Genomic DNA, 24,361 nt, shown 5'->3' with positions numbered 1-24,361 from the left:
CGCACACAGACACCGCACACAAACACCGCACACAAACATCGCACACAGACACCGCACACAAACACCGCACACAGACACCGCACACAAACACCGCACACAGATCCCGCACAGACTCCGGGAGCGTTCCCGGATCGGCCCCGCGCGGTCTCTGTGTGCGGTGTCTGTGCGGTGTCTGTGCGGTGTTTGTGTGCGGTGTTTGTGTGTGTGCGGTGTTTGTGTGCGGGATCTGTGTGCGGTGTTTGTGTGTGTGCGGTCTCTGTGTGCGGTGTTTGTGTGCGGTGTCGGTGCGGTGTTTCTGTGCGGTCTCTGTGTGCGGTGTCTGTGTGCGGTGTTTGTGTGCGGTGTTTCTGTCCGGTGTTTGTGTGCGGTGTTTGTGTGCGGTGTCTGTGTACGGTGTCTGTGTACGGTGTTTGTGTGCGGTGTTTCTGTCCGGTGTTTTGGTGCGGTCTCTGTGTGCGGAGCGATGGCTCCGGGGCGGCTCCTCCCTCGCCGCTCCCTGCCCACCCCGCACGTCGTTCGTTCCCCGCCAGCCCCTTCCTCCCGCTCCCCAGAGCTTTTTCCTCTCCCCCCGTCTCCTCCCTCCCCGACCCTGTGCTAAGGTAACTCCCAGGAAATATGCAGACCTGTTAATTTTTACCTTCTTTGGCTTTTTTCCTCCTGGCCAGCGTGCCGCCGAGCTTGCCCAGGAAGGAGTCATCCTTCTTTCTGGAGGGGGGAGATTTCGGGGTGGGCGATTTGGGGGAAGAAGGGGATTTCTGCGGGGAGGTTGCCATGCTGGGCCGGGCGCCGCCGGCGCCGAGGGACGGAGCAGACGGGTCCGAGGCCCCGGTGCCGTGGGAGGCTGTTCCCGGCTCTGAACGGAAGCGGAATTATTTCAAGCATTTGAGGCAGCTCCTGCTCGGCTCTCCCGGCTCTCCCGCTCCTTCCCTCCCTCCTCCCGCCCGCCCTCCCGCCGGGGAGGGCCCGTTCCGCTGGCGGCTCCGGGAGCCCGCGGCGCTGTCAGGGCCGGGCTCTGAGGGTGAGGGCCGGGCTGTGAGGGTGAGAGCCGGGCTGTGAGGGTGAGAGCCGGGCTGTGAGGGTGAGAGCCGGGCTSTGAGGGTGAGAGCCGGGCTSTGAGGGTGAGAGCCGGGCTGTGAGGGTGAGAGCCGGGCTGTGAGGGTGAGAGCCGGGCTGTGAGGGTGAGAGCCGGGCTCTGAGGGTGAGAGCCGGGCTGTGAGGGTGAGAGCCGGGCTCTGAGGGTGAGAGCCGGGCTGTGAGGGTGAGGGCAGCGCTGTGGGGGTGAGGGCAGCGCTGTCAGGGCCGGGCTGTAAATGTGAGGGTCGCGCTGTAAATGTGAGGGCAGCGCTGCCCTCCCCTCGGGGCACCCCCGAATTGTTGGGGCCCGGGGTACCCGCGGGCACGGGACGGCGCCTCGGCCCCTGCTCCATCCTCCCTCATTGCCCGGGCTGGGTGGGAGTGCCCCAGGGTAGGTGGGCACGGAGGAGGGTGCTGACAGGTAACGGGGGTGCTGAAGGTTAAAGGTTGGTGTGGACTGAATGTCAGGGCTCACAAAGCTCGGTTCATCCACAGCCGCTCCTAAGTGAAGTCCCTGAAGGATCGCAGAGTCACAAGCTGCCATCACAGCAGATGTTTCTACATCCTGTGCTCAGCACCGACAGAAAAACAGAATCATGGGCAGGGTTGAAAGGGATCTTAAAGATYGTCTGGTTTCCAACACACTGCCATGGGCAGGGACACCTGCAAGTAAGATTTAGTTGTTCAAAGCCCCATGCAGCCTGGCCTAGAGCACTTGCAGGGATGGAGCATCCAGAGCTTCTCTGGAGAGCATGTTCCAGGGCCTCACCACCCTCCCAATAAAGAATACTTCCTATTATCTAGGCTAAACCTGCATTTCTTCAGCTTAAGGCCATTCTCCCGTATTCTCTTACTACCTGCCCTTGCAAAAAGTCCCGCTCCACCTCCCTTGTAACCCCTCTTTTAGGAACTGGAAGGCTGCTGGAAGGTCTCCCTGGAGCATTCTCCAGGTTGAACAACTCCAGCCTGTTCAGCCGTTCTTCACAGGAGAGATGCTACATCCCCTGAGCCTTGGCCTAATCTGGATGTGCTCCTGTAAGTTCACGCTTCTCTCGTGTTCAGGGTCCCAAATGTGGACAGACAAAAGAACTCATAAAGTGTCACTAAATAGCTTACTGCAAGTTAAAGKTCAAGCTCACTGCATACATTTTGGTCTTGACAACATTTTGCAAAGATCTTCTGCCTGCAGGTTTCAGGTGCAYCTGTGGCAAGAAGCAGTGGGCATCAACATATCCACTTCTACATAAGAAAACAATTGTCGTAGTCAGACCAGTATAAAAAGCCAGTATAAAAAGGAAGGAAAGGTGATTTAACACAATAGATTGCCTATACCAACCCTGCTTTGATTTGCAGATGAGCAGCTTAAGGGAGAAGTATGTTTGAAACATAATTTGCTGTGACTGGTTCAGGAGGCATCCAAGATTGGAACGGCATTAATGTCATCTGGATGCACTACTTTCACTTACCACTTAATCACTTGATTAACAATTCAGGCAAAAAGCCACACACACTTCATGCAAATATCTAGCTATCCATTAGGCATAATAAGTGAAATGAAATTACCATGAGGATATTTCTAAATCAGCTAATAATTGTGTTTTTACAAGCCAGTAACATTGGTTAGCTGATGAGGGGTAGACATCAATGCCTATTTGTTGCATGCAGTTAGTATATGTGCCCTGGGGAAAAACTTGATTCATGCATCCTGCCATCAGTTATAAACAGGAATAAGCCCGAGCCTTAGCACAATCCTTTCCTTACGTTTGCTCTCTGGTTTGTTGCACCAGTTATGTCACAGCCCCTTGTTTACAAATTTCAGACTGAAGTTCACATGAAATTCACTCTTTTTACAGAAGGGCTGTTTATACAGTGTATGGATTAGGAGATTAGGCATTTTGAATAATTTTTAAGAACATTCTCTTTGAAAAGGAGAAATACACTCACCAAGCCCCTTTTTTTAATAAGCCTGTAAATCTGTGGCATTTRCAAACAGAGCAGTGACCCAACTAAACCTCTGTTTGGAGCCAAATGACTGTGCATGGATGTCAATACAGGATTTTCTGGGCACAGCAGAAGAGAGGGTATTTTGGATGCACAAGTGTGCTTGCCTTTGTACCCCGATGTTTCTGGGAAAGACAGAAGGAACAAGCCAGGTCCTTCACAAAGAGTAAAAGTACTGGGCTGGGTAGTCACAATTCAACATGCATTGGCCACGTCCCTCACAAAATAGTTGAAAAGACCCAGAATCCTTCCTATTTCACAACACTCAATATATGTAAAATAATGATAAATACAGTATTACTTATTTAACAGCCTCATGAACTATGGTAGTTTCACAAAGGGGAAAAATAAATTAAACAGTGTATTTAAGATGAACTTTATCAGATCTGGAGACTCAAGTACTGTGTGCTTTAAGTAATGATGCTGAAGCAACARCCAGACTTAAGTTTACAATTTTGATTTTGGGTTTTTAAATGGATTTTTTTTTCAGGATTTATGTACAGTTCATTGTGTATAATGTTACTGCGGTGTTTTTCCAATTGTGATGTTTCTCTTTGAGGATAGTTACAACATTTTTCCCCGTATCGTAAATTTAAAATTACATATGCTACCTTTTTTCTCTCTATCTAGGAATATATATGAACATATGGCCTTAAATTAATACTGCATCATTACAAAAGGTTTTATAGATGCACACAAGGTCTGCATATGGCAGGTACAGGGATGGGGTGTGTTCTGTTTTATATTTGACAGTGGAATACTTGTAGGCTGATGCTCCAGGATCCCAGCTGGGATCCAGATACCTCTGGATCTTTCCTCATTGCACATTATTACTCTATATGTAGGTGTCAATGGAGAGAAATTTCTATGGAAATTATTCTGCGACTTCAAAGAGTGAGACAAAATTTTATTTTTTCAAATAGAAAATATCGTACAACCAGCCCACTTAGACACACACAGTACATTCCAACACATCACATGATACCTGAAACAACAGTGCCATGAACTTGAAAATGAACAAATCTATTATAAATTAGTGAGTCACGTTACAGAAAAGATTGAGCAGCAAGAAAACTCATCACCAAACCAGTGTTTAAATACATTTTAATACAAGCCAACCATATTAAATTGACCTGTGAACAGTGCACATAGCTTCTCTTTTCTTTTTACCCCTTTCTCTACTCTCCCAATACACTAAGACCTGCTTTAAATGACTTAAGAGTTTATGATTTTCTAAATCACTTCCACAGTTTATTTTTGGATCTAATCTTCTGAGGTACTTCTTATCAGGCAAGGTAACAGTAGCCTGACAGGTTTTTCCACCCAAGAGCAGACAGTTTTGGGTGGAGCATGTGTAACAACCACAGGGCATCCAGAAAACTATTTCCTTTGGAAAACTATTTCCAAAGAATATTTTTGAAGTTCACAAAGTTCTGAAGGCCTTCAGCTTCTGCGGACTGATACTCTCAAGGATGGAAATCTCTGGATCTAAAGGGAAAGCACCTTTAGTGTTTGGTTTTATAGCTGAACAGGTATCTGCTGTCAGCTGAAATCTCAGGGCTTATTGGAACAGCAACGCTCAGGTGAACAGGCTTTTGAATTGTAAAAATGTCATCTGAAGATCAGGAATGCTCAGCCTATGAATGATGGGAAAAAAAATCTGGTGGTTGTTTTTGAAATACATTTAAGGATTCTGCCATATCTGTCCAGTGTGATTAAAGACAATTTATATGTTAAAGCTCTGAATGYTTTATTTTAAGGGTATCCCTTCAAGTTACAGTCACTGAGAACATTAAAATCTTAGTCCATATTTTATTGCCTATTATTTACCAAATCTTATAAAGCTGTCTACTCTGCAATGCACAGTTTTGCTGTACACAGCTGTTAGAAATTCACATTTTTAAATTAATATCAGAAACAACATCCAAACTGTAACCAGACACTTTTACCCTCTTTAAACAGTGCAATAAATAAATACCAATAAATATTGCAGAGCAACAGTATAAAGCTTGCACCAACAGAGGTATTTTATCTGCAGCCAAGAGCAAAAACTTGCTTTTACCTTTGGAAAGGGTATTTCTTGCAATACAGAAAAAAAAATGCAACCCCTGAAGATTGATAAATAATTCATAAATTATTGTGACAGGATCCAGTGTGTCTGTTACTTTACAAGTATTCACCAGTACTCATCAAGAGGTTTTTTCAGTTTAAAGCTTTTTAAACAGGAATGCTTTTATCTTTGGCTGTACCATAGGCAGATGCTGCAAATTAGCACCATTTATGAAATAATGAGAACATCAAATCTTCTCAGAGCATGAGGTAAAATGATATTCAAAAAGAAAGTTTCCCCTTTTTTCCAGTTTGAAAATCTAGTGCATCACACATACAGTTGGGAATATYACCAATCTTAAATTGCAGAATTATCTCATATTTAAGAAGTGACTTAAATTAGGAGAATTTCTGCATGCTGTTTTGCCAGTATCTACAAATGCATGTACAARAAAGATAGAAGATAATCCCTTTAAGCAAAAAAAAATATGCACATCTTCTCAAGCAGCAAGATAAATGTAATTCAAATAGACCCACAACACTTTCTGCCAAATGTTGATATTAAAAACTCAACATTCTTTGCAGTGCTTTTAAGGAATTGTTCTCAGGRAGGTCTTAAACTACTACTCCATGCATCACACCCAACAATACAACTTGTGACATACTTTATGAAGAAATTGTGAAGTCCACCATAGTAAAGTGTGCTCTATACACATCAGTTGGGTCTGAATTGCTATTTTTAAATTATTTTTTACTTTAAAGACCTTAACCTCTGATATACAAAAACTTTATGAGCATGAAACAGCTGTAAGGATAGTCACCCCTTGATAATCCCTTAGTATTTTACAAAATACAGGGATTTAACATTGCTTTAACTTCTTGTTCAAAAATACACAGTGCAGTAAAACTTAAAATACATGGAAAATTCATTGCTGACATTGCATTTACAGTAGTTTGAGTRAGTTCTTATATGTAGTCATTAGTCAAATGACTCTTCCGCCACCCCAAATAAAAACTAACCCTRTTTTTATGAGATGCTTCTTTTCTGACTTCTCTATAGTTGACCATGGCTTGGCTGTGCCAAAATATTAACAAAGCCACAAAGACATTCAGACAAACAGATGGAAAGTAAGGCTGTGTCAGAAATACTAAATGATGTCATCATGTTCCTCAGAAACTCTGCTCTCAGCATTAAAATAAAATTCCAAGAGAATAATGGAGCTCTGATTTCCCTTTCACAGACCCTGGTGCCCATCAGACAGGCAAATTCAGTCCAAATCTGTGTTCCACTGCTCCTTTGGGCTGACAATAAAATTACTGTCTCTGGTACAGTTCTTTTCAAGCAGAAGAACAGCTTTAATGCTTTTGATAACAAAATGATGTGTTTCCCAAATAAGCTGATTCTAAATTTGAATTCCTTCATTTTCCAGAAGATTGTATCTCTGTGATGGGCACTATTGCTGAAAGAATGTTTCTTTGCATGTGGCTGTTTAAATCCTGCTCAGCTGATAACCTGTAGATAATATAAAGCTTTCAAAGTGCTGGTCTTGTGCTCTTTCYTTCACTCTCTGCTCTTCCAAGGCACACACGAGTCTGTCCCTTTCTTCAACCACTTTCATCATCTCAGTAAAAATTTCATCCTCTTCATTCCGATCCAGCTCATCTTTAAGGCTGTCTAAAACGTCACCAAAAAAAGGTTAAAAACCAGATCACTGTTTGCATTTTAACTGTTAGTGCAGTTTGAATTAACATTATAGTCGATGGTAAATGTAGTCAATAGCAGAAAGCATTTTTAAAATTCCAGTTCWGTGAAATTTTCTCCTGGATTTTGGCCATTTGAATTGACCACTAGGGCTCATACTGTCTAGAGTAGATYTTTTAACAAAATTTAGTCTGGAAGGGGCAGGAAAAGCACTACTTATTTATACAAACAATTAAGCTGAGTATTATTAAACCAAGGAGAGAGACAGCAAAACACCTGTCTTTSAMACCAAGACAGCAGGTCAGCTCAGCTGCCTTCATAGGAGTCCTGTGAGCTCTCACATTTTGCAGGCTGAGCTGCRCTCCCAGGAGCACAGGTAATTTTGTGGCATTATTGTGAGCACAGGAGCTGCAGCCCCCTCACCTTTCTGCAGCAAACAGGGCTGGTATGATGTGGCCCTGGGGGTTGGAGCACACTGTCCCCTTTGACTCACCATCAATGGCCATTTTCTCTCTCAGCTTTTGTTCCAGCCTGCTTTGGTGGTCCTCCAGTTCTAGCTCTTGGGCTCTGGGCATAGCAAAATGTAAAGAAGAATTCTCAATGAAGACACATATTTAGGTTTTATTTACTTCTTGTGTTGGTGGATCTACTTGTATCATGGCTGTAGTGAATTTCTAGGTCTTGTTTCATTAATCCAATAAAACCAGATGAATTTGTCAGAATGTTTTTCTTCCCAGGACAGAGTGCCCCAGTGCTCACTAGACCCCCACGATGTGAAGGCAGAGTTCAAAGTATCATACAGAGCTGAAATACTTGAACCACTGCAGGAGGGGAGGATCAGGAGAGCTCAGCTGTGTTCCAAGCAGGTTGTAGCTACTCTGCATATGTTTATTCCACAAGTGCCTCAAAGTGCAGCACACAGCRAGGTGCTCAGATGTATTGTGCATTGTGAGTACATTTTTCCCTCTCCCCTCTCCATCTTTAATACCAATGCCTGTTGTTACTTACATAATCAGGAGCTCAGACTCATAACGCATTAATTTGTTCTTCTCCATGACCAGCTCAAACCATTCATGTAGCATCTGATTTTCATCCTTTGTGCCTGGATCTGTGTAAAATAGGAGACTTCAGTGTGCTTTACCAGCTTTCTYTCCAATGCTTTTGCCAGCTAAGTTCTCTGTTTTGTGAGCCATGTTGGCTTTTCCCTGTTGGCGTGTCCCTACAGCATTGCTAAAGTAAACCTTTCCTCCTGGTTTACCCAAGTTTCCTTTGACTGAGATCCTTTTGAAAGTCAGACATTCTCCTAATTMCATCATAGGTATTTCAGTTTTCATCACTTTTGAGGTAATTGCACAGKCTGCAGAGGAGTATTTACTGAACACTCTTCTCAAAACCTGACCCTTCTGTTCTACCCTGTCCCTCCTTACAATTGTCACACAGTAAACGGTCTTGGCTACTTTGCACCTTTTTTGGTACAATTAAACCTCATATTCCTTATTTCTGTGGGATCCCAACTGGTTTCTTTTGACTCTGTTGAAAATTCCAAGACACCTTGGATATGCTTTTTATGAAATCAAAAACTAGCTACAACATGTGCAGATATTTGTTCACCTTCCAAAGCATGGAGACATTTCTTAACATTCTCTCAGCATTCTCTAGGTTTTCTTCTTTACCATCATTGTTCATAATTTGTTTAGTCAACTGAGCCATTATGCTAATTTCAGTGCAAAACATGTTTTGAGATTTTTATTTCTGTATTTTCTTGTAGGCAGAAGCTCTCCATAAGCCTTCACAAATGTCAGTGGAAAACAAAGCAACGTGCAAATAATAAAGCACAAAACAGTAATTTATTATTGGGTATTTYGAAGCAGAATAAAGGAAATAATGAGCATGAAAAATTATTCATGGGACTGATATTATTTCTTTTTTTTGGGGGGGGGTAGTTTTGTTGTTTTTTTTTTAATGCATGAATTGTTGTCACTACAATTAGAAGATCATCAAAAGCTCATTTTGCTCATCAGTCTTCATGGCAGTTGTTTCGCACCCACGCATGTTCTCCTCTAATTCACTTGAGGAGCTAATGAATAACTCCCCTAACAAAGGGGCCATTCATCCCAGGCTCACAGAATTATTAGAGGAGAGTTGCGTAAATGTCACTGAAGACTGCTGTTTGCAGGCCTGCTCTAAATTTGGTTATTCACAACCTTTGCAGCTCAATATTATTGCTGAACTGTGATCGTTTTCTAATTACCTTAATAATACCTATTAAATCACTTGAATTGCATAAGCGCAGACCTGCTTAAATACAACTTAACCTAATAAACACTGGTCATTCATTAAACAATAATGCTCATTATTTTTAGGAAGGTTGAACAGAATATTAAACTCACCAATTCTTGCATCATTACAMATATGTTATTACGAGCAATGAAGCGCTCACATTTTATCTGGGAAAGTCAAAGCTTTGTGCTTTTGCACCAGAAGAGTTATTGAGAGACAGCAACATCCTACATTKCAGTATCTGCCCTATTTGTAACTGGCCACCTACACACAAACAATCAACAGGGAGAAAAAAATAGTACTTTCACCTTAATGAGGGCAATCCAATTACCAGGGATGGTAAGAGAATGAGAAGCATCGATCTCTTGGCAGACAGCCTTCTTTAGGAAATGCGATTGTCAAAACAACAAAAACAAGAGGTGGCTCTAGGCCATTTATCCTGCTATTCTGTGTCTATCCCAAGAGTCAGAAGCTTCTTGTCCCTCTCTCTTTTTGAGATTTCCAAAAACAAGCACCTTTATACAAACAGCAGAAAAAAGCTAACTCCAGATTCTCAGGGTCTTTTTAGCAGACTCTCTGCTACTTACAAGCAGTAATGTAGGTGCTRTTTGATAAAGGGTTATGATTTCATTTAAGAAAAATAGATGTTAGCCTTTGGAATAAAATTTGAAATAGAGTGACACTATCAATTCTAGGAAGTTAGTAAATATAAAAGTTCTCTTGCTGAACTGATCAGTGCAGCTCAGTGCGAGAGCTGCTATGAAATGTGGCATTAAAAAGGCCAGCACGTAGGGCTTGGACTGGATTGCCTGGTTAAGACAACAACGAGATTCAGATGCTAGAGCATATCTGGGTTTTCCATGTTGTGCAACTGCCTGTCATGAAACACACGGCTCAGTTTTCTGAAGTGGAGGTAAACAGAGACATTTGCATTCAGGCTGTCAGTCCCTTCACACAGGAGCACAGTCCCCTGTCTGGTGGGAGCCCCCAGTGTGGGTCCCTCGATTCACCCCACRAGTGCTGGGAGCAGGGACAGCACCCACAACCCTCAATGTTCAGGAGCATCAGCTCAGGGGAGGGAAAGCCCTGCTCTGGCTGGGCCAGGGTGACATCCCTGGTGCCATCTCCAGCCCACTGGGGAAAAGCTCTTGGGGTGCATGTGCCTGCATGCTGCTGTTGCTATAGCATGGCCATAATCATATTAATGGCATTTCACACCCAGGAAAGTCATTAAGGACTCTGTTACTAGGCACAGGCTGCTGCTGTCTTGGTAACTGAGATACTGAAATACTGAGCTACAGCTCCTGGAAACCTCTCTGGTTCCCTCCACAAGATGAAACTGCCTGATCTTTCACATTTGTTATGATAGGACTTATAGAAAAAAAACCAGAAAAGTCATAGCAATGTAAAGGTGTTTGAGCTAACAGAGACTTTGACAAAAAGGTTTATCAATCATTTTTGTCCTGCCAGTTATTGTTCTTTTTCAGGTTTTGCACCAAACTATTTCTATGACAACCATTCAAATCCTCTGCTTTGTGTACCTGCTTCTCCTCTTAGTTCTCTCTCCAGTTCGACACCAAAAATCTCCAGAGCTCTTTGTCTTTCCTCCAGTTCTTCCAGTTGGCGCTGGACTGCCTGCAAAAATGTAATGACATGAGAGCTACAGACATCATAGCTTCAAAATTCGGGGATAAAAGATGCCTCAGTAGTCAGAAAAACAGCTTGGAAAGGTGTCAGAGGAGCTGTGGCTCTTGCGACTCATTGAGTGTATGAGGCACAATGAGAGGGAGGGGAGCAGAGCCCACCAGGATCCCCCTCCTCACAAGTCACTCTGGGCAGACAAAGGGCACATCTGAGATTTCACCTGTGCTTTGTGAAGCCTCTTCAGCTCCTCTTGTTTAATCAGCTGCTTTGTCTCCTTCTCCAGCTTCCTTCTCTTTCTGAGAGCCCTTTTTGCCTACAAAAGACAGAGAGAGAAAGGAAGAAGCAATCAGAGCCTAAGTGTGGCATTGCAGCTTTCCTCCAACCTCACCCAGAATCACAGAGCCACTGAGGCTGGGACTGAGCTCTGCAGACTCTGACCCCATCCCCTGCCCAAAGCAGGGTGAGCCTGAGGCAACCCCACCAAAACAGAAACATTCATGTAGGAACATTTACATGCATTTGCTGGGCTGAATTTAAATCATCACAAGCTCTTAATGCACCTCTGAGCAGGAAATGTGTCACAAAAAGTGTCTGAATCCCAAAGCTGACTGCATTCAACATCCCACTGTACACAGCCATGCACAGCTGGGGAAAGCTCCAGTGTAAGGAAACTCAACCCATTTCTATTGCTACAGCTCTAAAGTAGTAAAATCCATATCCTAGGACACTGTGAAACCTTGCCCAATGCCATTTCYGTGCTGCACTGCAGAGGTTTTTGCTTTTCCCCAGCACTTGCTGCTGTCAGGAGATGAGCACAGCACACGCTGCAGGGCAGCTTTGGGCATCACCTGATCCAGAGCCACTGGTGACAAATGCAGCCASACATTGCTGTGATTTTGTTCCTCTGCTGGAGCTGGGTTTCCATTCAAAGTCTCCCTAGCTTTCAGCTGGAATGATTTTTCAGCRTTTTTCAGTACTTTGTTTTCCTTCCTCTTCCCCCCACCCCCAAAGGCAGCAAATCAAAAGGCCACCTCATACTATTAATTCCACTTACTGATATTCTGCACAGGAAAGAGATAAACACATTTCTGATGAGCTATTCAGACAAGAAAAGCTCTGTTTGCTCACGTCAGAGCTGGGCATGGAGAGTTCAGGGTGCAGTTGGCCCATTTTGGGGTACAGGGCCTGACTGGGACTTTGTGGCTCACACACTTGTGCTGATCAGGATAAACAGAATGTTTTCCAAGCAACCTGCCTGCAGCACTTCTCAAACAAATCTGCATTCTCCCAAAGGAAATCTGCATCTGTTTGGTTTAATTTTTTCAATAGTTTGCTTGTTGGGCTACGTATTAAGGGCACTTAAGAATGCAGCTTCAAAGTGGTTTCAGTGAAACATGTTTGTCAAATTAARACTGCCTCTGTCAGCCATGGTGTAACCTGGGGGAATTACAGATCCAAAGAGGTAAAAGAAATGTTGATGTTCATCTGTCTTTAATATGCTTAATGTATTTTCTCTCCGTGACATGTAACTTACAGTCCCCACTGTGAGAAATTGCTGCGTGTTTTAGATCAAAATCATAGGATGGATTTTAAATGCAGCCCAACTGAGGAAATACCTTTCTGTTTCTAAGTCAAGATTACCTGGTGCATTAATGAAAGCTTGGATTCAAATTCCTCGTCAGAGGATGAAGTAGAATACTCAGCAGCTTGTTTTCTGACAGGTAGGCATTCGAATCCTAAAATGCAAGAACAAAAYGGTCAGTGAAGCAAAAAATACTGTTCTTTAACTGAAACAGACACTTTGCACCTGCCCCGAGTTCTAATCAGCAATGCCTAGAGCAATATGGAAATTCAGCTGACAGCACTAATTAAATTTTTCATCCCTGTCAAAAACTGTCTGGCTATATATTTTAATTTTTTCTGGGTACTACAAACAAATAAATTAATTCCTTGAGYACCATGCGTGTAGCACGCTGTTCTGAATGCACACAACATTCATTAAAATGTATATCTGAAGTTAGCCATATTRCCCAAATGATTGTATAAGCTCACTATAGAGTGTAATTGAATGCACAAAGTCTGAGCCAACTCTTAAACAAATTACCCTTATGTGGCTTGTAGCAACTGGCACCCATTTTTACTACATGACATCTGCTCAGTGTAAAATAGTTGGCGTCAGAATGTCTGGTCATATAAAAAAATCACAAATGTAATCAGAAGCAAATGGGCTAAGAGAACAGGGCTTTATCACACAGCCTTGTGCAACATAAATATTTCATTAATTATGTCTAAACAAACGTCACTTSTATTTCTGCTTTAGGAATATTATCACATCATTGGGCTGTTGATTAAAATGCCATAAGAAGTCAGGAAAATCCATACATCACAACAATACACTCCATAAGGAAAACTCAAAGGCTGCCTTTGGAAGAAGCGTGCTTTCAGAATTATAAATTAAATTACATTTAATTGCAGCAATTTTATCATGCCTGTTTTTCCAGCATCTTGTTTCAACTGGGTGTAAACATTTGAATTTCTTCTTAATTTGTCTAATGCATAGCTTCATTCTCTTTATTTCAGAAAATAAAAACCGCCTTTGGAACATCTGTCCCTGTGCTTCAACCTGCTGCAGGGTTAATGATTAACAGCTGGCCATCTTGCAAGTGTACATTATTTAAAGCTAACAGGATTCCTTTTTCTTTGGATCTASGAGGTAACAGTTGGCTTTCTAGGTGCAAGCTGTATTCAGATTAAAATCTCCTCCCATCCTCCCAGTGTAAATGTTCCTTCTTTGCCTTGTTCTGGGTCCCAGTGCTGACACAGGACTTTTGCCTCCAGCCCTAAGTTAAACTCAGATCCATGAACCTGAGCCTATGCTCGGGTTACTCACATTGCTCTTGGTTGATATCAATATTTCTGGGACTCGCATGTAATTTTAATACAAACCTTGCTCTTGCAAGCAARCATGAGAATTGATGGCTTTTAATCACTGCTCAGATAGACTCACAAATAGGTCACAGTAGGTCAATAAGGTGCTCTCTCCTCTCAAATTAAAGAACAAGGGAATATTAACAACACTGCAAAGCTACCAAAAGTATGGCCACAACTCTGCCAGCAGAGCTGAAGAGACACCTGCTGAGGAAGCACAAACACAGGGCAAAGCTTCTGCTGTYACAAACATTCTGCTTTGATCTCTGGGCTCCTCACGGGAAGAAAAACAAATGCTCTCTGTGCTCTACTGGAATTCTCAGTACAGACTTCTGCCTGCCTGCTGCAGATCCCCTTGCACAACTCAGTGTTACTCCAGAAACTGCTCTGCCAGATCCCAGCCTGTCCTGCCATGCCCTCCACCTCCTGAGKACATTCTCCTGACATAAACACATCCAACAGCAGCGAGCAGCAAACCAAACCTGGGTCCASATCCACCCCACCCCTTTACACCTGTAGCAACTCCTAAACTTTAGCCAAAAAAAATGTATTTATTAATTTTTCCTGTGTAAAAGAAACTAGAAATTCAACATAATGCACAAGAAATGTGCACGTGCATGATCACCACTGGTCTTTGAAAGGTTAAACAAAGTGCTGTTACACAGTACTAATAGTAATAATAATAATAATAATAATAATAATAATAATGACAACATAATTCCACTCAGGTCCTCACCTGTGAAAGGATAGAACAACCTCTCTGCAGTCTGCTCTCTCCTGACAGGCAGAGATGACACCAAGGAGTTCCCTTCTCTTTCATGAGCTGTCCTTGTCACCCTATTGCAGAACAATCCCTTTTGAGCAGAGCTGTCCAGATTGTCCTTGAGGGCATTCTGGGGCTCTGGAGATGAAGGAAGAATTGACTTTTCCTTACAGATGCACGTGTCATCCATGGGAGCCCCTGTCTTCAAAGGMAAACTATCTTCAAAGGTAAACCTTTCCAGGAGTCCTGGCACCTCCTCCATCCTGGTGCCAGCTGATTCCTGAGATTTGGGGCTTTGCTTGGAAGGCCAGGAGGAGTGAGCACTGTAGGGTGGTAAGGAATAATCCCTTAGAGATATCTCTTCAGAGCCACTGGAAGAGTGAGAGAGATTTGAGTAAGGGCTCCCATCTCCTAAATATTTCTCTGCCCACTCTGTTCCTTCAGGATCCTGTGACTGGGTGTTATTGTTGTTGCTGTTCCTTTGGCTTAGGGAATACCCAGGAGTGCTGGGGAAGCTGAAGAAAACCTGTTCAGAAGAAGCTCTGACTTTGCTCTCGGAGTCCTGCTTTAATCCTTCTGGAGCTGAGGTCAGAGGCTCCAGAATGGACCTTTTGATGGCATYAGCCAAGAGCCTCAGTGGGGATTTGGGCTGGCCCGTTGCATGCTCCCTGCACACCACATCTGGAATCCTCAGAGCATCTTTTCTGTCAGCTGGCACAGCTGGAGCATCACCTGCAAGTAAGGGRGACACAGGACAGCCAGATGCTTTGAACACTTCTTCTTTTTTCCAGCCAGGGCCCCTCTTCTCCTGAGTGCCCAGGGCTCCATCATTTCCACACCCCAGACTGGTCCCACCGGGGTCTGTCCTCTTGGAGCCATACAAAGGTTGCTTTTGAGTACAAAGCCCCAGCCTCTTTATTTCTTGCTCAAGCTTTTCTTCTGGGTGCCTGGTATTTTTGCCATCTTTCTCTTTCAAACCCAGAGATGACAGCACTTTTGTTTTCCTAGTAAAATCCTCTGCTTCAGAGGTATTTCTCCGTGTTTTTTCCTTCCAGTCCCGGGCTGAGTATGTCCCAATGTCACTGTCTGTGTCTTCAGGCTCATAAAAATCAGCAGCCACTGTCCCACTGCCAAGAGGGCTCTGTGGAGAACTTGTGCTGCTCTGATAAGGACAGTGGGGAACATTGGGATGTGCATCTTCMAGCATCTCCCTGGCGTTTTCTTTTCTTTGAAATACTGGGCTGCACGGTTTGAAATRTCCTCTTCTAATTTCTTGTGGCTTCTTGTAAGAAGCCAACTGTGAAATGCATGGAAAAAAAAGACTATTTTAGGGATATAAAAATRCTGCTTTGTGTAGCTTCTATTTCATCAAATATTTTAATCTGTTTTAATCTTAACATAGTAGTAATGAACATAATATTTAATTTATACACAAACACACATGTAGATGATTATATAAGAAAAGATTTTCTCCCTAAAGACTAATATTTCTCTAGGAGTGGAGATCTAATACTACTGGAAATTTTAATAGTCTAAAAATAATGTTATTCATGCTAAGAAACTGTCATATCTTTATGAATTACCTTTAATATTTTCCTTAGAAAGAAACAGTCCTATCTCCAGGAAAATAGACAAGAGCAGATCTGCTCTGTTCTCCTGTGTGTTCCAGCTGCATCACCTTAGAGTTCTGAGCAAGCACAAGRGACCATTATCCATCCACTCYRAGTGTTTTTRTAATRTTGCATGTTTATGTAATGCAAGTAGGAATGAAAGAAGTGACCCTGAAAACATTATAAGATGGTAGTTTTAAACAATTCAATTAGTTCCCTTTCATGATTATTTTTCCATTGGTAAAGGTTTAAATTCATTACTCCAGCCACTAAAATCTTCTGCTGAAGACAGTAACAAGGATAAAYACCCACATTATGTACCCAGCAGACAAAAACTAGAGATCTTTCTTCCTTCTTAAAAGGGAGGCATTTTATCATCAGTGCTATGTGGTAATGGATGGTGTGAAGATGGAAATCCTGCTCCCATTTATGTGCCAGATACCCAAACTCACATGGGTGAAGCCATTAATGTGTCTGACTTTTCATTTCCCAGAAGCACCAGAAGTAAGGCAATAATGACTCCCCTCCATTTCACACTCCTATTTGATGACTAAAATTATTGGCCAGGATCTCAGACAGAAAAATGTAAGAAACACAATAAACAAACAAACAGTTAGTCCTCCATTTTCAGAGAAAGGCCACTGAGCAGTGCCTGCAGAGCAGGAGCTGCATGGATTCACCTCTTCATGCCAGCTTTGTGCAGTTCTGCTCCCCTGGGACAGTCCCTTCCTGGCCCCATCTCCTGAACCACATTTCATCCTCCATGCTGGATGGGAAGAGTGGATTTTTTTCTAGCACAAGCCCTGAGATCAAGCAATTCTATTCATATTGAACTCAAAGGTGAGGATAAGTGTCCATGGCATGGAGGATGTGGGCAGGTCCTGGTTCCAGCTGCTCCAGGATGTGCTGCCCTTTGCTCAGGATGGTCCCACTGCAGAGCTGCACTCAGGGCAGGCCCACCCTTCATCCTCCCTAAAAACCCTCAAAATTAAAAATAAAACCAACCAAAAACACCATAGAAATCAGAGGTCCTGAAGCATGCAGAAGATGCCYCTGAGAAGTGGGAGATGTGAAGCCCTTTTCCAGCCTAAACTATTCCATGATTTTATGACTGATGAACATGATTACATCAAATGATTACATCAAATCAAAGGCTCTTCCCTATGTACAGCACAAAGATAACTCCAACCCCGTGGTCCCTGTGAGGGCCAAAAGCACTGAAAGGAGCAGACAGAGCCTGCTGAGAGCAGACATGCTCCAATCATTGTGCCCTGCACAGTCTCCTCCGTACCTGTGTTTGGGAATGCTCCTCTCCAGGATGGCTCTGGCAGCTGCCTGAGCTCTCCTTTAGCCCAGGTTTCTTGATGGACAGCAGAGGAAAGCCTGCCAAAGACACACATTTTACCTTCCCATTGGTATTGATTTTGTCTTAAATGAAGTCTGCAGGTAAAGAACAAGAGTAGAAAATAAAACAGCCCCCTGGATAGAGTTAAAGTTGAAGAGCTGACCTACAACACTGGAGTTTGTGGCCTCACTCACATGGATGTGCATCCTGTGCCAAACATATGTTGATATTTTCAGCAGAGGACCTGAACTGCTTCCATTTTTTGGCTGGATGTAGTGAAGCAGTGTTTGAATTCCAGGAAACTTTCTGGAAAAGCAGCCCTCTTCAGAGGCAGTCAAAACAACCTGTGACTTCTGAACTTTGAGTAATTCCAAGAAATGAAGAAAATTGATGACTTCTGAGAGGGCTGTCTGTCAGAATGGGAAATACATGGGGAATGCATCCACCTGCAGGCAGTAAGGACAGAAAAAATCCTGCAATCTCCCAAGCCAGGACAACAGGCAACATGTTGGGGACTCTCCTAGGGTCAGGCCAGGTCATTAATTGATAAAGGAGGCAACTTGCACCTGAAGGGAACCAGGAGAACTTTCCAATATTTGTGCCTGTGGGAATTCTACATAATAAATAATCTTTGGACAACCAAAAGTATCCCTGAGCCAAGATATTATCATATCCAGCTATATATCATCATGTCCAGCTATAACAAGACAAGCATATTTACAGCTCARTTATTAGTTCTGAAATCCATTCAGGTTCCCAAAGCAAACTTGGGTTCTTCTACACAAGGATTAAAAACTGCCTAAGGACAGAGCAACACTCCAGAGAGAGAGGGGGCAGTTCCTGCAGTGATTTCAGCAAAGGCAAGCCAGGGAGAGAGGCTGAGCTCCCTTTCCTCTCAGTTTGTACTCTCTCAGTTTGTACTGAGCTCCCTTTCCTCTCAGTTTGTACTCTCTCAGTTTGTACTGAGCTCCCTTTCCTGTCAGTGTCCCTCCTGTTTGTACCCAATTGATGCAAATCTGCTCTGCTGGATCGAGACAGGAGTGACACACTGTGCTAAGGAGCCCTGCAGGGATGGCACCCAGGGCCTGCCCTTTGTGTTCTGTAAAGTGAATTGAGCCACGGGAAAACACAGGAACCCACAATTAGGATAAAAAAGCCACCACCAGCACGTGCCTAAGTGAGCCAGGGGGGTTCAGCCTGACCCACTRAAGCCCTGAGCTGAGAACATCACTCCACACGAAGCCACAGCTTCCCCTGTGTCACAGGGAACACGGCTTCATTCCCACCGAGATGCTGAACCTCTATTTTCAGCCTCACTTTCAAAACAGGATTTAAAGGAAAAAAAGAAAAGTTCCCTAGGGCACTATCATGATCTGCTTGGCCCAAAATCCCAAGATAAATTAAGAGCATGGCATTCCCTGTGGCKGTGCAATGGGGATTAAAGGTTTGGAAAGGTAATATCCTGCTCTGAGCCTTTCAGCCAATACAGCCCTGACACTGATTTCCTCTCCTTGGCTGCCTACCCCTGCTGTTTATGAAACATATGTGTTTGGGGAAATGTGTCTGAAAAGGAGACAGATTTTTTTTTTTTTCATGTGACTGATGATCATAAGAATTCCTGTAATCAAATTGGATTAAATATAGAAACTATGACTTACAGTGTTCCTCCAGAGAGTAAAAAAAAGCCTTTATTCTGTTCCCAGTGTACACTGAGTGTGCTTTACACCTCATTTTAACAGCATACTTGAGGCTCAGGCAGACTTGTGGAGCACATTGCTTCCCTCTGAAAGGCTTTTAGCTCCCTCTAGAGCCCCTGAGGAACACGGGAGATTTTAACAAAATGATGGGAAATATAACTGGCAAACCACTGAGCAATGTCCTTGCTGAGAACAAGCTGATTATCAATGGAAATGAAGAGGGACACCCTCTTCAGTCTTCTCTGCTTTCCTGTCTTACTTGCCTTGCACTCAAATCTGGATCAAGCATTATTATTGATGTATCTTTTAAAAACTGAGGCCAATGAAGGCAAGATTTCTAAATTCCAGCCTTTGGTGGGGCCAAACTCTGATGTCTGTGCTAATTCCCAAACACTTCAGAGCGCTCAAGAGGCAGAGCCAAGGTGACACAGATGCCATGAGCCAGGGCTAAGGTGACACAGATGCCATGAGGCAGAGCCAAGGTGACACAGAGGTGACACAGATGCCATGAGCCAGAGCTTTGAGGGGCTCTGGGATGCTGCTCAGCTCACTCAGCCAGTCCTCAGGAGAATGGGGAAGGTGTTTGTGTGCTGAGAGCTGTGCCAGGGGGAGCCCAGCTCCACAGCCGGGGTGAATCCAAGGATGGGTGCCCTGTTTGTTGAATCCAAGGATGGATGTGCTGTTTGGGGAGCCCCACAGCCAGGGTGAATCCAAGGGTGGATGTGCTGTTTGGGCAGCCCAGCTCCAGCCCAGCAGAAAGGTTACCTCAGGGGTAACCACACTCTGCTTCAGAAGGGAACAGAGCACAGATCCAATCTCTGTCACAATCACTGCCTTCCTGKGTGATTTCCACAGCAGAAACAGGTCAGCCCAAACCCAGGGAAAGCYCCAGAGGACACGGATCACTAACACTTATTTTCACCAGCTCARATCTTGGGATTGGCTTTCTCCCTTTCACTAACCCAGAACTATCACTTGGAGGTTTTTCCCAACAAGAGAGAGGTGACAGAGCCCCTGTGGAAGGCTCTCAATAGACACCTCCAGGAACATTTCTAACAATGACACCATGTTCAGTGTCCCATCTGATCAGCAGCAATCACTGCAGGCAAGGCTAGAGACAAACTGTACAGCTCTGGGATGGGAATGCMTGCTCTCATCTGGAGAACTAAAGTGAACACCACTTTGTGATGGGTATAGTTACACAGAGTGCAGTCACACTGAGAGGAATTTGATCTTTTGAGGGCAAAAAACTGGAAAAGAAATATTAGGTGTGTTTCTATCTCTGTTTTCTCATTTAATGACTTAAAAATACAAAGATTCTAAAGGAAAGGAGAGGAAGCAGACAATTAAAAGAGAGGAKAACAGAATGAATAGAAGATACAATCACATCTTGGTCTCTACTCACTCGTTTGGATTTTTCTCCTCCAATTCTGATATTTATTTAATGCCGTGGACTGGAAACTGTTGGCTCTTTGGAGTGCTGAGCAGAAACAGAAGGGACATGGGGTCAGTTAATGCAGCAAAAGGCAGTGGGTGAGAATGGAGATGGGGAATAAGGAGAAGTGGAGGAGCAAAACCCCAAAGGCGTGGTGGGGGTTCATTTTCCAGGCAGCTGCAGCCGGGAGAGGGAACTGAGCACCACCACGGGATAACGGGAACAGCTCCCCAGGARCCAGGGAACCCCAACCCCAAACCCACTGAGATGGTGCTGGCAGCAGCAAAGTGACCTTGGCAGGCAGGGCTGGGGGACAGCACAGCCTGACCCGCTGCAGGGAACAGCTCCACTTTGAAATGTGTCCCCTCAGGAGAGGCTGCTGGAGCTCCCCCAGCTCACCCASTGCTCACCATCAGCCACTTTGGATGTTCTGGAGCTGTCCTCGGGCAGCCCAGGGCTCCTGCTGAGCGCTGCCCATCTCGGGATGGGGCTGGAACGGGCAGGGGGCTCCGGCAGCGGGGTCTGCCCTTCGCTCACCTCCCAGTGCCACGAGTCACCCTGGACATCAGACTCCAGCTCMGAGCTGCAGGGAAAAGGGCGAGATGGGACAGAAGGGGGATGTTTCAGGGGCTGCAACAAGCACTGGCACCAGCACTGACAGCACTGTGGGTGTTTCAGAGGAATAGGTGTTTGCAGCCAGAGCTGCTGTCCTCATTTTCCTTCTTCCATCACTGTTATCACAGGAGTGTAATTTTCTGTGAGTGCTACACAGCTGAGCCATCCCCATTCCCATCAGACTCTGGATTTGCACCCACAACCACTACACCTGGAATCTGAGTGCCTCTGAGAGAGGGTGGGGGTGAAATTCTTCACTGCTCACTTAGCAAGGCCAGGCTCTTCTGTCTGCAAAGCTGAACACCAGGATGAATGAAGGGAAACAGCGTTTGCAATGCTGCAATTCACCTGGAAACAAGGCATGAGGGTCAAAACTCAATGCTTTTCACCTCTTTCCTRCAGATTTTTGAAAATAAGAGGAGAAAGGAACCCAGAGGAGAGGCATGAGGACAGCYATGGGCCCAGCAAACAAGGCTTAGTCAAGAAGCTGGAGAAAACTGTAAGCATTAGTTGAGAGAGAGAGAATTGAAGCTACCTAAGCAGCCCTCAAATGTGCAAAAAGTGTCTGCAGGAAATAAGGAAACAAACTCTCCTCATTCCTGAGACAGCCATGGCACAGCCCATGGAGCACTGAGCAGTGCAGAGGCACCTGAGCTGATCACAGAGGCAGATTGTGGCATCCTCTTGTGTAAATGTGATTAAAAACACACCACACAAACACATGTGTGGATGACATGCACATMATGACCTTGCCTGAGGGCAGAACAACTGTTTGAGGTGATTATTATCCCTTTTTCTAATAATCAGGCCATTTCTTTCATCTGTCAAGCACAGACTGGAGGGAACAGACACCGTCAGCCCTTCTGATGTGACCACATTCTCATGARTGAGTACAGCATCATCCCACTCAGCCTCTCTTTAATGCAAACAATACTGCTAACCTAATTCTTGGATCTACTGTGATGAGTAATAGCTAGGCCTCAAAAAAGAGGAGTTCACACCATGAGCAGTTGTTCTGGCATAGCAGGAGAACGCTGCTTCGTGTTYATGCAGCAGAAAGCAACATTTTGTTGTGACAGCCCAGGGTACAGCTCAGGAGGAAGAAGAGGTAAAGGAGAAGCTGCAGACCACATAAAAACACACATTTGGGCAGAATCCACCAGTCCTGAGCCCTGGCAGTGCTGGGAGGCCAGGCCAGGAAAGACAGCAGGGGTGGGAGCTCCTATCCAGGTGTGCTGCTCTCTCAGCAGGCAGAATCAGAGCCACCTTCAATTTCATGCTAAAACACACTTTTTAAGCTGACTTTCAACCAGTGTCAGCCATACAGATATATGTATGTAAAAATATAAATATATGAAGGCTGGATAGCTGAGACCCTGTGTGGATGGAGAGACASCACACTGAGCTTGGGCAGAGCGCCACACCAAAGGAAAAGAAAAAGCCCTGCCATTAACACTGATTGATATMTTTCTGTTTTAAAGAGCAAAACGTGTATTTTCCTTGGCCAGCAAGGAGGTAAGCACTATAGCACGAGGTTTCTCCTCTCATCTCTGCTGGAACAGGGCTCATTACTCACAGCACCCAAAGCCCAAACTGCAAAGCTGTGTCACTGTTGTCCCGGTGCCACCGAGCTCCCTGCAGCCAGCCCAGCAGTGCCATTTGTCACTTGTTCTCTTTCCCTCGTCCCCCTTTTTAGGCAGCAGCCCAAGGCAGGGGCGCAGCAGGAGCTGACTTTGGAGCTGCTGGCACCCCTGAGCTGGTGACAGATGTGCTGTCACCCCTGTGCCACGTCCTGCTGGCAGGGAACCAGGGGCTCTCTGTCCAGCCTCAGGGGAAGGAGCTGATCCCCAGATCAGAGGGATCAGCCCGCTCTGATCGCTCCTGGACACCACCATGAGCTGCAGGGTATTAGTGAGGGATGGAAGCTCTGAAGAGGAGCTGGAGACAGCAGCTGGGAAACCCTGCCCTGTGCTCTCCATTTCCCCCTGGGGCAGGAGCCCTGGAGAGGCTCATCCTTTCCTCTAAGAGTGCCCAGACCAATGCACAAACCCATTTCAAAACACCTCAGGGAATAGCAGAAGTTGTGTTTCTCAGAGCCAAGTTGCTCTCCAAAAGCTACACACAGCACCACAAACAGGTGTTTAGAGGGTGTCAGGAATCKGAATCAGCTTCCCTATAGAGCAGCAACAGTTGGTCTTGGTTTTGCCTTTCTTTCTTTTTGTTTTTCACTCCCCCTCTCATTTTTTAGTTCTCGGTAAGGAAAACTGCTTTACTCAGGGGATACCAAGCTAATCTTCAGATGGAACTAGCTGCCACAGAATCCTGCCCAAAAGCAAATATATTCTAATGTGAACAGCAATTGGGCTTCCTCTGACAGCTCCCCAAAGTGCATCAAATTTCAGATTTCTTCGGGGTGGGCAGGGTCTCCAATGCCCCAGGAGAGGCTCAGGATTGGTGCTGCAGGGTGTGGTGCTGCAGGATGCTGCCCAAGGTGTGAGATGGCCACCAAGGATGCACCTTTGGCCACAACACACCCACTGCCCAAATCCCCGTGCACCAAAAACTCTCCGTTCCAAGAACTGACCCCAAGCTGATCACAGCAATGTTTTTCCCTCTGATTCAGGCCCCTGTGTGGGATGTGAATGTTTGAAGRTTTCCTGCAAAGTGATTCATGTGCCTGGGGGAATTTATGGCTGTGGTTAAGAACAATTGTTATTCTGAGCATCTGTGGAAGTTTCTTTGGTTCTTTTCTTCCCCCCTCCCCAGTTGTACATACATCCAGTGCTATATTTTGCTATGATTTTCTTTAGTGTTCCAGAGAAAACCAAACTGCTCTTACAGCTAACGTGCATGTGAGAGTACCTGCTGGTATCGCTGGTGACCATGACTCGCACAGCGAGGAGGTTGTGCTCAGCCATCTCCTCCTCGGGGATGACCCTCACGATGGCCCACTCTGGGGACGGGGGTGAGCCCCAGCTCTCCAGCTCGGAGTGTTCAGGGATGCTCTTGGCCTTCTTGGGGGAACTGGGCTCATCGGGCAGGGGCAGGCAGCGGCCTGGGGAGCACAAAGGTGACAGAGGGTGTCAGGGGAGGAGGGTGGCGAGGGGACATCACCCCTGCATTAGAGTGCTCCTTGGCTGGTGTTTCTGTGCTGTCCTCAGAGGTGCAGGCGAGGTGAGCACGGACAGCCTGGCACGGCAAAAACATCCCTCCAGCCC

The 24,361-nt window shown here is 44.9% G+C and overlaps 2 protein-coding genes and 1 long non-coding RNA gene across 11 annotated transcripts in view; 1 reads left to right on the top strand and 2 right to left on the bottom strand.

The window, feature by feature from the left end:
• PARVA (parvin alpha) overlaps nucleotides 1-773 on the bottom strand; it is a 41,920-nt gene extending 41,147 nt beyond the window's left edge. The window contains exon 1 of the mRNA XM_057381994.1: nucleotides 638-773. Within this exon, the coding sequence (XP_057237977.1) occupies nucleotides 638-773 (136 nt within the window). The remainder of the gene's footprint in view (nucleotides 1-637) is intronic.
• Nucleotides 774-884: 111 nt separating this feature from the next.
• Nucleotides 885-8,752, top strand: LOC130582978 (uncharacterized). Its single transcript, XR_008966374.1, has 3 exons — nucleotides 885-1,018; nucleotides 1,982-2,109; nucleotides 8,595-8,752. It is a non-coding gene; the product is annotated as an uncharacterized LOC130582978 (long non-coding RNA).
• The window catches only part of MICAL2 (microtubule associated monooxygenase, calponin and LIM domain containing 2), a 91,016-nt gene continuing 70,615 nt past the window's right edge, over nucleotides 3,961-24,361 (bottom strand). For 5 of the 9 annotated variants that reach the window (XM_057381982.1, XM_057381984.1, XM_057381986.1 and 2 more), the window contains 11 exons: nucleotides 24,006-24,198; nucleotides 20,939-21,111; nucleotides 20,499-20,573; nucleotides 17,343-17,434; nucleotides 14,415-15,738; nucleotides 12,392-12,486; nucleotides 10,971-11,063; nucleotides 10,648-10,741; nucleotides 7,835-7,934; nucleotides 7,320-7,393; nucleotides 3,961-6,799 (listed from right to left, as the gene is read on the bottom strand). In XM_057381982.1, coding sequence (XP_057237965.1) covers nucleotides 6,615-6,799; nucleotides 7,320-7,393; nucleotides 7,835-7,934; nucleotides 10,648-10,741; nucleotides 10,971-11,063; nucleotides 12,392-12,486; nucleotides 14,415-15,738; nucleotides 17,343-17,434; nucleotides 20,499-20,573; nucleotides 20,939-21,111; nucleotides 24,006-24,198 — 2,498 coding nt within the window. In that variant the 3' untranslated portion in view covers nucleotides 3,961-6,614. Of the gene's footprint in view, nucleotides 6,800-7,319; nucleotides 7,394-7,834; nucleotides 7,935-10,647; nucleotides 10,742-10,970; nucleotides 11,064-12,391; nucleotides 12,487-14,414; nucleotides 15,739-16,024; nucleotides 16,129-17,342; nucleotides 17,435-20,498; nucleotides 20,574-20,938; nucleotides 21,112-24,005; nucleotides 24,199-24,361 lie in introns of those variants that run through there. The other 4 variants (XM_057381985.1, XM_057381989.1, XM_057381990.1 and 1 more) reach the window with 4 other exon arrangements.

Source organism: Malurus melanocephalus, unplaced genomic scaffold, assembly GCF_030028575.1.
Source record: "Malurus melanocephalus ecotype Western Australia unplaced genomic scaffold, MMel_1.1 scaffold_545, whole genome shotgun sequence".
NCBI lineage: Eukaryota > Metazoa > Chordata > Aves > Passeriformes > Maluridae > Malurus > Malurus melanocephalus.
Note: the sequence above shows the minus strand (reverse complement) of the source record. Positions and strands in the feature narration are given on the sequence as shown.